Source organism: Aulonocara stuartgranti (genome assembly GCF_965226115.1).
Source record: "Aulonocara stuartgranti genome assembly, chromosome: 10".
In the NCBI taxonomy this organism is placed as follows: Eukaryota; Metazoa; Chordata; class Actinopteri; order Cichliformes; family Cichlidae; genus Aulonocara; species Aulonocara stuartgranti.
In genome coordinates, this window is record NC_138946.1 from 3,317,463 (window position 1) to 3,330,859 (window position 13,397).

General features: G+C 43.7%; 1 protein-coding gene across 1 annotated transcript in view; it reads left to right on the plus strand.

Annotated features, from left to right (window-relative positions):
- The window catches only part of wwc1 (WW and C2 domain containing 1), a gene marked incomplete at its 5' end in the record, with an annotated part of 43,886 nt that extends 30,972 nt beyond the window's left edge, over positions 1-12,914 (plus strand). Inside the window, 11 exon segments of the mRNA XM_082549717.1 lie at positions 3,586-3,703; positions 3,888-4,058; positions 4,500-4,692; positions 4,885-4,977; positions 5,409-5,458; positions 5,579-5,780; positions 6,012-6,182; positions 6,259-6,351; positions 7,414-7,644; positions 7,846-7,964; positions 8,072-12,914. Of these exon segments, the coding sequence (XP_082405843.1) occupies positions 3,586-3,703; positions 3,888-4,058; positions 4,500-4,692; positions 4,885-4,977; positions 5,409-5,458; positions 5,579-5,780; positions 6,012-6,182; positions 6,259-6,351; positions 7,414-7,644; positions 7,846-7,964; positions 8,072-8,138 (1,508 nt within the window). The 3' untranslated portion in view covers positions 8,139-12,914.
- Positions 12,915-13,397: the final 483 nt, after the last annotated feature.

Genomic DNA, 13,397 nt, shown 5'->3' on the forward strand with positions numbered 1-13,397 from the left:
GGACGAACGCTTTTAATCCTCAGTGTTGCTAAGGTGACAGCGAGCCGTCTTTATAACCGCCCGCCATCAGAAACTAGAATGAAAGCTGCGTGTTTGAGTGGAAACGTGACTCTTCATCAGACCTGTGGAGCCTCTCAGCCGCTCAGCAGTCAGGTCTGACTTGTAAAACATAGTCAGGAACGAGTCGCTGTGACAGAGGCCGCTCTTGACTTCAGAGAAAAAGCTTTATTAGAAAGCCCGACTCCAGGAATCCTCCTCCTCCTCTCAGTGTGCGTGATGAGGAATCTAATACTGTGTGTGACACCTGACGGCTGCTGGCAGCGATGAGGAGGGTGGAGGTGAAGGTCTGGAGGGTTTAGGGTTGCAGCTGTTCAGTCTGAAGCTCGTTCTCTGCATCAGGAGACGTGATCGCTGTGATCGCTTCATTGCTCCAGTTTAATTTTTCAGGTATAATTTTGACTTTTATTCATTTTAAAACTAAATAATTGAAAAACTTTTTTTCCAGGTAAATCAGTTCAGTCTTTAAAAAAAAGACTTTTTATGATATTTCATCTTCTCCTCCTACATCCTCTCAGTACAATCTAGGGCTGCTCAATTAATCGAATTTTAATCACGATTACGATCTGGGCTTTCAACGATCATTAAAAACGACTGAGCCGATTATTAGCTCCTCCCTCATGCTTTACTCTCGCGCTGCTCCGTGTGGTAAATCGAGCGCACCGCTCTCCATTTCGAACACGCGTCACAACAATTAAGAGGACCCGAGGGAAGCTCGGAAAGCTAAGCAGAAGTTATTTGGAGAGGAGAGAGTGACTGCTGTTGGTTGAAAAGAGAGGTAAAAAAACCAAAACTTCAGTGGTGTGGAAACATTATGGGTTCGCGGAGTCAGACGTGGATCAAGTAGACACAGTGTGTAAACTTTGCTAGGATGTAGTAGCTGCACCACAGAGCAACACTGCAAAGTTCACTAAACATAGATGTTTACATTTTTCATTTATTTCTTATATTGCAAACATTTGCACTGTTATCAGTATTTGCACACTATTTTATATTCTTTTTTAAAGTCATTATTCAACACATTGTTATTGTTAACCCTTTAAAGCCGGTCAGAGCAGCATGCTCCGTTTTGCCTAACCATTTTTATATCCCTGTAGAACCTGAACCATGTAAGCTAGCGCAATAATTTGTTTTGCATATGAAACCGGAGGAGTTGTACTTGCATCTTATGCCATCAGCTTGTCCTCGGTCACGGTTTCCTTCCACATAAAGCTTTGCAAAAAGTGCATAAAAAGCACTTGCAGCAACAAAAACATAATATTCCAGAAACACGCTTTGCCGATCCATCAGCTGTTCTTAACACTTCCCACTTTGAAAAAGACGTCAACGGGAACTATCGCATTTCCTGCCCGAAACCAGAAGTGACGTCATTTTCGCAGAAAATCTAGTTTTTTACTTGTAGGCCTTAAAAGCCTATACTAGTGTTTTTATAAGTCATGTTTGACTTTTCTGAATAGTTGCTGGGATGCTTAGGACTTGAATTGCACTGCTGGAAATAGTTTATTTTGATGCACCTGCTGTTTTCTTTGCAAATTTGCATCATAGGATTGTTTTTTTGTTTTTCCTGCAGTATATAAAAATTGCTGTATCTCCAAAATAAAACTATGAAGACACTCAAAATAAATTTCCTGTTGTTGTAAACTATTTTTTGCAACTTTTTTTGTATTTAAAGTTTTGAGGGATAAACCTCTTAAATTTCTCCAAGTAGAAATATATGTAAAAAAACAAAAACGATTTTCAATTTTTTTGTAGTTTATTGCACTTGTTTGCAATTAATGTTGTTACTATGGACTTAATGCATACATATTATTAAAATATGGGCTACAACAGTTGTATTGATGTATAGCAACTTGAAATGCTCCCACAAATGGCACTACAGCATGTAAAAAAAATAATATAAGCTCTGGTGGACTTGGTTCTATGGTAGGTCTTAAAGGGTTAAATAAATATCGTCAAATAATCGTGATCTCAATTTCAGTGAAAATAATCGTGATTATCATTTTTGCCATAATCGAGCAGCCCTAGTACAATCATTTGGTTTTTTCCTGTATTTCTGATGCGGCCGACAGATGCAGGATTTTTAGGCTGACGTTTGTATTTGGCGACTAAAACATTCGATATGTGGGACATTTCAGGGACATAAAACACAAACATCTTTGCCTGACGCTTGTTAGTGTCGTTATTAACGAGTCCTTTCTGGGTTTAATCCTGTTTTGCTGGATTACTCGTTTGCTCGTTTACGCTGTGCCAGCCTGCAGCAGCAGCAGGGCGCCCTCTACAGGACAAATTATGCAACATCAACACCTGTAACACGGTTCACGCATGTTTCTCCCGTTTCTTCTTCTACTCTTACATTTTTTTTTATCGGCTGTTATTGATGCTGATACGATATCGATATCAGCTGATAGCCTGGTGCCGGTGTATTGATCAGTTCTTATTTCTGATCCCTCGTAACGTCATAAATACCGGAGAGAGCAACATTTTCAGGGTTTAGAAGGACACTTCTGAGGGTCTTGTCTTGTGTTTTGGATCAGGCGGGGCCTGTGGGCCTGACGTGTTTGTTTTAGGACCGAGTGAGTCGATGAATGTGATGTTTTCACGTTTCACTCCCCTCCCAGGCCCCTTTCTGCACCTGAGCGCTGACCTACCTTTGCTTTTGTTACCGGCTTGTCTCTCTCCTGATCTGCTGTCGGCTCCGACGTCTTTCGTGGCGCTCTTGCCTCCACCTGAGCTCGCAGACGTCCCGCCATGATGTCAGACTGACTGGGACCAGCAACGAGGGCTTTAATGGGCAAAAATTCCCCAAATCTCTGCTGGACGTGACCCCTACCACCCTCATCTCCCTCCCCCCATTTACTTCTTTATTTGAGTTTCACTTAAATAGTTAAAATATGAAATAATGCCGCTGCGAGAGACACTTTTAACTTCAGTGACGGTCGGTGTTGTTGAATAATGTGTTTAACAATCAAGAAAACGTCAGACGAGGAGAAAAAGAAAGTTTAATTCAAATAAAAAAAAGAAACAGTTTTTTACATGTTTACGTTTTTTGCAGCTTGTTGCACCTTTGTGTGGTTAATGAGAGAGCGGCAGTGAGAGTCAGGCTCAGGTGAAAGCTGCACCTGGTGTCTGGTTTCCTGCTCTTATCAGGTCGAAGCCACACGAGCCTGAAGCCTTTCTCAGGTCCACATCACATGCAGCCCACAGATTATTGATTATATTAGTTTGAATGTGTTGTTTGCAGTGCAGCTCCAGGCCAGGTTTGATTGGTTCACTTCATTGACCTCAGCTCAGGGATCAGATAGACTCGTGTTCAGGTTTTATCATTTTTCTCTACAGTTTGGACGTTTTAGTTTTGTACTTGCACATAAATAACACGAGCGGGAGTCAAAGACGCCACACGTGGTCGCTGTTTCTGCTTTTCAGCGCTTTATTGAAGGATGATTTTGAACTGTGACTCGTGCAAAGCTGATGGAGATTACAATTACACATCAAATTATTTATTTATTTCTCTTCTTTTGGTTTTTTTAGGCTCAGCTTCCGAGCTGCGAGGAACGGGGGCGGGGCCAAAGAAGATTGGGGTGACCTCGGCCGTGTCCGACGAGTCGGTCGCCGGCGACAGTGGCGTGTACGAGCCGTCAGAGCGCAAGTACGAAGGTTTTACATTTGAGGTCGTAGGTTTGTCCTCGTATTGTTACGCTTTTATTTTTCCTGGTCTGGCTCTTTGTTTCAGAAATTTAAAGTTACAGTTTGTTAATAAATGAGTGGCATTGGACGGATTTCCCATAACTGCAGCTGGAGGTTAAAATAACTCTGCGTGCTGTTTCCCGCAGACCCGGCCTCCCCGCTGACCTCCTGCTGAGCTCCTACGAGGACCGCCTGGCGCCCGGCTGCCCTCAGGTGCAGCTCGGCTTCCGTTACGAGGCCAGAGACCGGCGCTTCACCGTCTACGTCATGCAGCTGTCCAACTGCAGCGCCCTCTGTCTGCCGACCGACCAGAAAATGTACGAAGTCTCAGTCTGTGTTTCCTGTCCCTCAAACGTATCTCAGCAGGTTTAATGGCCTCTGCCACGCTGCCGTGTGTTTGAGGCGCTCAACAGAAAAACTCAATACGGTCGTTTTTTCTTTTCTACGGGGCAGTTTTATGGAATCGGATCTAAAACTAAAATGATTATTTACTGAGATCATAATGAACGTTAGAAAACTAAAATACGTGTAAGTATAATCCCAGAACACAGCCAAGCCGCTCCGCCTTTAGCTCCGCCTTTAGCTCCGCCTTTAGGTGATGAAGTAATAAAGTTAATAAAAAAGTAAACAAACTTTTTCTCCAAAGTAAAAAAACTAAACCAGAGGTTGATGCCATGGAGGCTACGTCCATCTTTAGTGTACAGTCTGTAATTTACATCGCGACATCATCGCGTGACCTTTGCCCTTTCCTCCTGCAGGTATGTACGCGTGGCGGTGCTTCCCTGCGTGGAGGCCACTCGCTGCCTCTTCCGAACACGCAGCTCGCCACCTCGAGACGCCGTGGAGTTCAACGAGGTGTTTGGCATGCAGATATCCCACAGTGCACTGCGGCAGAAGACCCTGAGGGTGGACGTGTGCGACACCGGCAAGTCGGGCCACGAAGAGTGTCTGGTTAGTTTCAGTTCGTACGTCACTGTAAAAAAAAAAAGAAGATAATGTTCACTAATCATCGAGGATCTCACGGTTTGTTTGTTAAAGGTCATCAGCTGTTAATTAATCAGCTGTTAACGAGGTTCTTGTCACACACAGTTTAATACATGCTCACGCTCTCTCTGACTCCCTTCCTCCTCTTCCTCGCTGCAGGCGGGAGCTCAGATCAGCTTCGCTGACGTCAGCTGTTCGGAGGAGAAGTGCACCAAGTGGTACAACCTGCTGAGTCGTGTCTACCTGCCCGAGGTCAGCAGAAGCCCGGCGAGCGGCCCAGAAATGAGCCGTGCTTCGTTTCCTCTCCAGTTTCATTCAAAACTAATTCTTCTCATTTTAGTTCCCAGATGATACACGAGTCAATAAAAAGGTCAAAAAGTCTTTAAAGGTGGAGCTGTGAGTGAGACAGAATAGAATGCAATAGAATAGAATAGAATATCCATCACCGAGCTTCAATCTAAATACATAAATCAGATTAAAGGGATAGAAAGTAAGACGCCATGTTGGTTGCAGTAGGGATATAAGAGGAATTCTACTGCTGCACAATCAGTGTGGAAAACTGTTCGGGACATAAATGCTGTGTGTGTTACGAGTGTGACGGGGATGTCGTTGTTGAATGATCTAAAAAATGTTTGAAGTGATCGGAGGATTAAAAAGTCCTGATGCAACTGTTTGTGTTTCAGACTCACGTTTCCAGCGGCGACCGAGCCGGAGGGCCTGAGGATGACGAGTGGTGAGTGTTGAGGATGAAAACCTGAGTGATGCAAACTATGAGCGAGCCTCGTGTTCAGTCTGAGGAAGACGATGGTGGCGTAGCGAGTAAGAACGAGTGTCTGTGGTTGGTCTTCATCAGGCATGGCGAGCCTCTGGAGGCGGACATGTTCGAGGACGACGAAGGGCACGGCACGGAGGGGGCGGGGCCTCTGAAGGACGAGGATGAGTTTTATCCCGAGAGCAGCCAATGGGAAGCAGAGGAGGAGGAAGATGAGGAGAAGGGGCCCAAACCCCCCCCTCCTCCTCCGACGGCGGTGGCGGCAGCCGCCATCACAGAGAAGGTAACGTCATTTATTTCAGCTTAAAGGTCAACGAGCCGCTTTGTGTTTAGAGTTCTTCTTCTCTGATAATTGGGAACGCTGACATTTAAGCAGGGGAAGAAGAAGAATCACTTCCCGTTCCAGTGGACCTTTTTCGAGTTTGTTTTTAAGCAGAAGCAGTTTTAGAACTAACACTGTGACGGCGCCTCGGTCGGTGAGCGTCCTCGTTACCGCTGCGGTTCTCTCCTACAGGTGAACAAGGAGACGAGCATGGACAGCCTGCCGTCGCTGCATCACTGCTCCGTGGTTCGGCCCAAAGAGCGGCGCCCGGACGTCCGCCAGCAGAACCCCTTCATGAGGGGCAACACCATCATCCGCTCCAAGACCTTCTCGCCCGGACCTCAGAGCCAGTACATCTGCAGGGTAAGTGAGACCTACGCAGGATTTGCGCCGATGGTGACGCTGCGACCTCATTAAACGCTCGATTTTGTCCTCGCAGATTAACCGCAGTGACAGCGACAGCTCCACGCTCTCCAAGAAGTCCCCGTTTGTCAGAAACGCCTCCGAGAGACGCAGCATGCGCATGAAGAGGGTAAAGACTCCGCCCCCTCACCTCTGCATCACTGCAGAACCATTATACATTAGCTAGCGTCACGCCTACTTTGTGTGGCGGATGTAGACAAAAGAAAGTAGTTCCTTTGTGAGACTCGTCATTGAAGCTTTGTTGGTATTTGTTGAGTAAGTAACTCTGCTAAAGTAGCTTTGCATGATTCACAGTTCATAATAATCCTAGTTTATCTGATACTGAGCTTCGGTGCAGCACTGTCTATAATGAGCCATTTTAGCCCCTCCCCCTTCACCTGTGAGCGTGGCTGTTCACGCTGAACCGCGGGACGCTCGGGTCCCGTGTTTCAGCTTCAGTGGTGCGGTTTCTCTCGTCTTTCTGATCCTCCTGCTTCTCGACTTCTTGAAAGTAATACCTTCACATTTGCTGACCGCATTAAGACAATTTGCATTTTGTGAGGCTTTAAACCTCCTAACGACTCCCAGTGAAGCGACTCTTAATATTTAATGACCGTCTGAATGTTTAATGCAGCGCTGACATTTGCCAGTTTCTATTAATTTAAAGTCGAGGCAGCAGCTTCGGCCTCTCGGGGCTCCACGGCAGCAGGTGTTGGTGACAGTATTTGCAAATAGGTTGAGGTGTTATTAAACACTCGGGTGACTTTTAAGCCCCCTCCAGAAATCGAGGACTTTACAGGCTTCATCGCTGATGGCTGCACTTAAACCTGCGCAGACGTAGCAGGACTGTGTGCGTCGAGCTGTGGTCCAGCCCTGGTTAAGTTTAGATCAGCCTCACCCTGATGTTTGGATTCTGTTAGCTTTGGGTTTGTTTCTTTATGCATTTTTCTTTCTTTGCCCTCGGCTCAAACTCAGTCTGTCTGACTGACAGAACCAGGCAGCAGAAGCACTGTGACGTTGTGAGTTTGTGCTGCAGCGGGCAGAAAGTCGATGGTGTTACTGTTGCACTCGTTCAGTTTCTGTCAGATTGTCTGTCACATTTTTAAGAGCTCGTCAGTTCATAGTCGATGATTTTCCAGCAAATTTGTGTTTTGTCCTCGGCACTTAACCCCGCCCCTTCATCCTCTCTCAGCCTCCTGTACCCGTTAAAGGTCTGGACGGGCTGCTGCGGACCTCTCTGGACCTGGAGCTGGACCTGCAGGTGTCCCGGACGCGGCAGGCTCGGCTGGCGCAGGAACTGCGGGTGCTGCGGGAGCTGAAGACGCAGCTGGAGAAGGCGAGGCAGCAGGGCCAGAAAGAGCTGCCCGCCTGGGTCCAAGAAGACGAACGCTTCCGGCTGCTCCTCAGGCAGGCCGAGAAACAGGTGAACTTACCGCCGAGTGTCCAGGCCTCCCGTGGAGCCTCTGTCCACGTGTTACATGGTGAAATCAGTGTCTGTGTCCTCGTTTGCTCTCAATGTGCAGATGAAACAGATAATCCTCCAGAGGGCGCTTTCTTTCTTTTTTTACTGTCACAGTATAGTTGTCCCGCTGGAATAAAAACTCTCTGCTTTTGTTCTCTTCAGACTCGAGAGGAGCAGCAGCAGGAGAAGAGGGTGGAGAAAATGATGAAGGCCGCAGCCAAGGACGTCCACAAGATCAGAGGCCAGAGCCGCAAAGAGGTCCCCGAGGTGCAGACCTTCAGGTACGAAAAGCACCGTCACCACCACAGATTCATTCGTGGGGCAGTTTGAAGGTGGCGACCTCATCGCGCACGATGATGATGTCACTGTTTGCTGTGTGTGGTTTCAGAGAGAAGATGGCGTTCTTCACACGAGCGAAGACCTGCATCCCCGACCTGCCGGCCGACGACGTGTAGAGAAGCATTTCAAAGTATTTTCCTTCCGGAGTCGTTCCCTGCTGTTCCCTCACCGACGAAGCAAACGTCTGGCGGTATTATGAAGAATTAAAATAAATAATAAAAATAACACTGATAATAATAATAATAATAAGTAGGAAAAAACCTTTGAAACCGTGGAGAGAGTAATTTTAAAGAGCTCAGCATTTCTAATGTGGATAGTCTTTGTTTGTAAATTAGCGATAGCACTGCTGGAGCTTTTGTTTTTTTCCTTTTTTATTCTCGTTTCCACTTTTGTTTTTGTTCCTGTTACTAACCGGCTGTTCTTAGACTCGTAGGTGTTTAAAATCATTCCAGCACAGAATCATACAGTCACACATGAGCATACGAAGACTTTTGTACTGAAAATGGCACAAAATCAAAAATGGTACTCAAAGGAAAATTCAGCTGCAGCTTAAAGATATTTAATATTGACCTTCAGATGATGTGGGATTAGTTTTTTATTATTAGAGTATTTTCTGAGCAGACAAACAGCACAGTGTTTAATTTTTGTATTTGTTTTTAAATGCGGCTCTCCCTACACAACAACAGTGAAACACTAAAACATGTTTGTGCAGACGAATCGCCGCAGTTATAATACTTAAGATTTTTAATCCAGGTCAGGTTATTTTCTACACAGACGTGAAGTTTCTGCTGGTTAAATGATCAGAACAAAAAACAAGCAGCTGTTTCTTAGAGCAGGGCAGCTACAACTCCCAGGGTGCATTTCAACAGGAAGCATCCAGTCAGATTCATTTTAAGGAGACGCTAAAGATTAAGTAAAGTTAAATAACCTCAGATTATATCCCGTCCAATCAGGCAGGAGAAAGTTTTTGGATCATGTCCAATTGTCATTCATGTGCCTGTTTAAACCTTAAACATACCTTTGAGTTTTTTATGGCCCAGTGTCGATTAAATAGGTTTTTACTACGCTGTTAAACTGTAAGGAGGGCGTAGTAAAGTCCAGAGGCCAAAAAGACAACAAATCACATGTTATGGCTCATTTATAAAGAGATTTAATGCACTAAATCTACAGTTTATTGCAAAATGAGGCACTTAAAAGTTGCTTTTTTTATGTTGTGAACATAAGAGCCGGATTTTTAAAGTGACAAAGACCAAAACTGGAGCAAAGAGAGCCAAAATGCAGCATTTGTGTTCAGCTAACGCCGCACTTCTTTAGGTTTCCTGTGTGATGCATATTTATTATTAATCATCCATCACTGAGGAAATTCACCTGTTATAGCAGCACAAGAGTCAGGAAGAAAAAGTGAATTAGAGACTAATAAACATAAATACTATACAGGAGTAATTGGTACCATGTACAAATGGTCCTGTAAACAGTGAAACGGACTAAAATACACGAGAGGACTGGAAGACGGCAACATTTTGCAACATTCTGTCCAAACACATTTTTTTTACTCTTAGTTCTATATGATGTCACACAGAGGGGATTTCCCTAATATGGCCATCTCAGGCTCCACCCAAAAGAAAGCCTTCCTCAAAGGGGAAGGGCTAAAACAGCTTCCTTCACAGAGAGGATTAACTGAGCGGCTGCACTGAGGTCCAGTGTGCCATAAAGAAGGATTTTTTTGAACTGTTATTAAAGCATAGCTGCTCTCTGTGAGTCGAAGAGTTAAAAATAAGCTGCCACGCTTACTGCCAAACTGACCTGGACTGAAATCTTAAGGATTATCTTCATCTTCAAACACTGGCACAAACTGTACGTTTTCTGTAAACTGAGCGACGTCGTGCTGACGGCACAGGTGGTCGTAGCACGTCAGCGTGGCCGCACGATAGCAGCTCAGAGGAGACACGTCGCTCTGAGCGTAATCCGTAATCATCGTCTCTCGTCACACAAACACATCGGTGTAGAAACAGCACTAACTCGCACTAACACTCAGGTAGTTGATCGGGTAGTTTGCACTTTAAGAAAGTTGAGGTAGAAGTTTGAAAAAAGAAAAACTTGATGTGGGTTTTTGGAAAGTTAAACGCCTGGAAACCTTTGCCTCACGCTGGAACGATTTCTGATTGTCGGAACAGGAAGTGATCTCAAACGCATTTCTGATGACTGTGAACTTGTTATTGATCGTATGATTGTTTGACTGGAAGCGACTGAAAAAAAACTGAGTCGTCAGCCAATAGGAAGACGGAAGTCCAGCTTTGCTTCATAAGCTCCTGCGCTTCTCTCTGATTGGCTGATCAGTTTTTGCAGTTTTAATTTCAGACTTCCTGCCCTCACGTTTCCACCTGTAACTGGATGTTTGTGAAGCATTCAGTTCTATTAGAACTGGACCTTCTGCACTTAAAACTGTTGGATGGTGTTAGTGTGGTGCCCCAGCAAAACTCAGCATGTCGCCTTTTTTTCCTCAGCTGGTTATTTAAACTGTTTTTCTCCTCGTTTCAGTCTGTTTGAAGCTCTGAAACGAGGAGGAAGACACATTCAGTGAACTTATCGATGCATTGAGCAGCTAAAGAGCCTCAGGAGTTGGTAAATATTAGAAAAACGTCACTCCCAAAGACTCCTGACACGTTCTATATAAACTGATGTTTAATGTAGTGTTTACATAAACAAGCAAACAGAAATCTGGCACAGGAAATTTTTTACTTTTCAGCATATGGAGGATTGAAGGTGCCAAAATAAACAAAATATGTGACTGAGTGAATAATAAAATGACATTAAATGTTCGAAAAAATAGATACATGTAGGTATTTATTAATTTGTAAAATGTGACATGAGTTAATATTTTTAAATTAATTTTATGCAGAAATACAGGGAAGGTCAGTAAACAGATATTTGTCTTACATTTTATAATTGAATGCCTTGAATGTTGAAGAATTTTGTTGTTTTTTACATTTGTAATTTATTTATTAATTTGCTTGCTGTTCCATTATTATTTTGGCGGTTTTGATCCTCCATACTGGCATGTGTCAGGAAGTCTTCTCCAAAATAACGATTTAAAAAGTGGAAAATTCTTCACATGGAAAACATTTAACATGAATTCTAGATTATTACAAAATGTGGGATTATAAACTACCTGCTGAACATGGAGCAGATGATTTATTCAGGTGGTGGAGACCAAAAATGGAGCTAAAAATGAACGCTGGGCCTTGAATGGTCACTAAAGTGCCTGTGACTGCCTGATGTTGTCACTCTGTAGCTGCTGAATGCAGAAATAAGCGGCTGTCTATTGAATGTCCGACTTTCCTTCTTGCTGGGCCACCAGGCTGATGGTGTCGGTGCATTTTGTTCTTCGTGTTTCCATTCCCCGTGTAAAGAAGAACGTAGCTGACGAAAACCAAGCTGCTGCTGCTGTCATTCCAGATGTTTCTCTCTTCTTTTTTTAACTGTGTAGAGAAACAGCAGCTCTAGGAAATGATTGAGGTTTTTTTTATTGTCCAATTTGACCGTTTACCTTCGTCATCTCCACTTCCTGTTGCTGCCCAGTCTCTGTGAGTGTTTTCAGTCCTCATTAAAGCGTCAGATAGTCCCACCACATCCAGGTAGGAGTAGATATATTTTTCTAGAATGTATGTTTAAAAAAGGTAATAAGATTGAAATAACGAGACACGAATGACTTCTGAAAGAGCCTCGGTAGGATGTGAATCTGACACCATCGCCCGACATCAGTGTGAACAGTCAGTGAAAAAGACCAAAACCAAAGATTTAAAAGCTGATCCCCGTCCTCTGACGTAAAACGATTCAAACCCCTTCGTCACGAGGTGTTTTTGTAATTTTACCCTCTGCTACGGCACGACAGAAAATCAGACGCTGGAAATAGTGAGCTGCTAGCATGTGGTGCTAAAGCTAAGCTAACACCTGCCAGTCAATACCATCCTGAAACTTCCCTTGGTTTACTCTCAGACTGCTGATGTCACCGTAAAGATGCAGCCAGATGGGTTTTTTTTTCTTTTTAAGGTACTTGATGTAAATTTCAGGGTTTAAAAAAAAATACTGTAAATGTTCCAAAATTAACTAAAGACAACATGAAGAAACGGCTGCTTTGACCTGATCTGCACACTGAGCATTTTTTATCATTGAAATAAGGCTCAACTCATTCAGCAAACACTGCCCCCTGGTGGTGAACATTTTAGTTAGTCTGCAGAGGGGAATTACAAAAAGTTACTTTTAATCGTACACTTGCTCATCAGACCACTTCGTGAGCTTTTGCATGTTTTTTTCGCCGTCTGGTGTATTTTTTTATATAAATCAAAAAAAGCTGGTAACGAGAAATGCGTCGTTGTTCTCAGAGTGCAGATCAGCTGTAGATTCCAGTTTGTGGCGACTGTTCGCACTGAGAACTGAACGAACGTTACGGAGTTGGGCGTGCTGCAGGGCGAGCAGCGGGTTCACTGCAGCTCTGGAGATGTTTTTGTTTAATGTCCAACCGAGCCGCCGTCGGTGGGTGTGTAAGAAGACTTGGAGGAACTTTCATTTTTTTAATATTAGCCGTTTTTTGTTTGTCCTCTGTCTCCTCGAGTAGGTTGGACCTATAGGAATTCAGCGGTTAACCTCTGATTAAAAAAGACTCGTTTATTTGAAACATCTGGATGAAGGAATGTAGGTTTTTTAAAAACAAATGCTGTTAGCCACAAATGATTCTTCTTCATCACGTAGGCAAATCTTTGTTTTTTTTGTGCTTTTATGTTTCTTTTATCTGATGAATCTGTTCAAACCCGGTGATGCGTTTGCAGGCGGCTACGAGAAACACACTGCATGTATTTATTGCACTTCTGTGATTTTTTTTTTTGATTTTTTTTTTGAGGGGGTGGGGGGGTGGGGTGCTTTTTTCCTGTTTTTTTTTTTTTTTTTTTTCCTTTTTATCGTAAGAGTCCTGAAAAGCTGTGAATTTTATTCTCAGACACTGTACTGTCGACCAGAGTTGTAAATATTTCACCAGCACAAAAAACAAACGATATGTTTTGTAGTTTCACAACATATAAAAAAAGTTCTTCTCTTCTACTCGTGTGTTGTGTGTTTTTCTTCCTGTCCCGAAATCCATGATAGCAGAGATGATAAAGGCAATTTTATTTCTCTGAAATCCTAATGATCAAGAGAGGTTTCAAGATGACTATTAAAATGCTGGTATCTGAAAACTTGGCATTAAATTGTTGGCTTGCATGTCTAATTAGCTTAATTACTCCTGTGGGACACCACAGGGTTCTGGACTTGGGCCCTTTTCTTTTATTATATGCTGACAATTTTAGGACTACATGCCAGTCATTAACTGGAGAGAAGGAAAA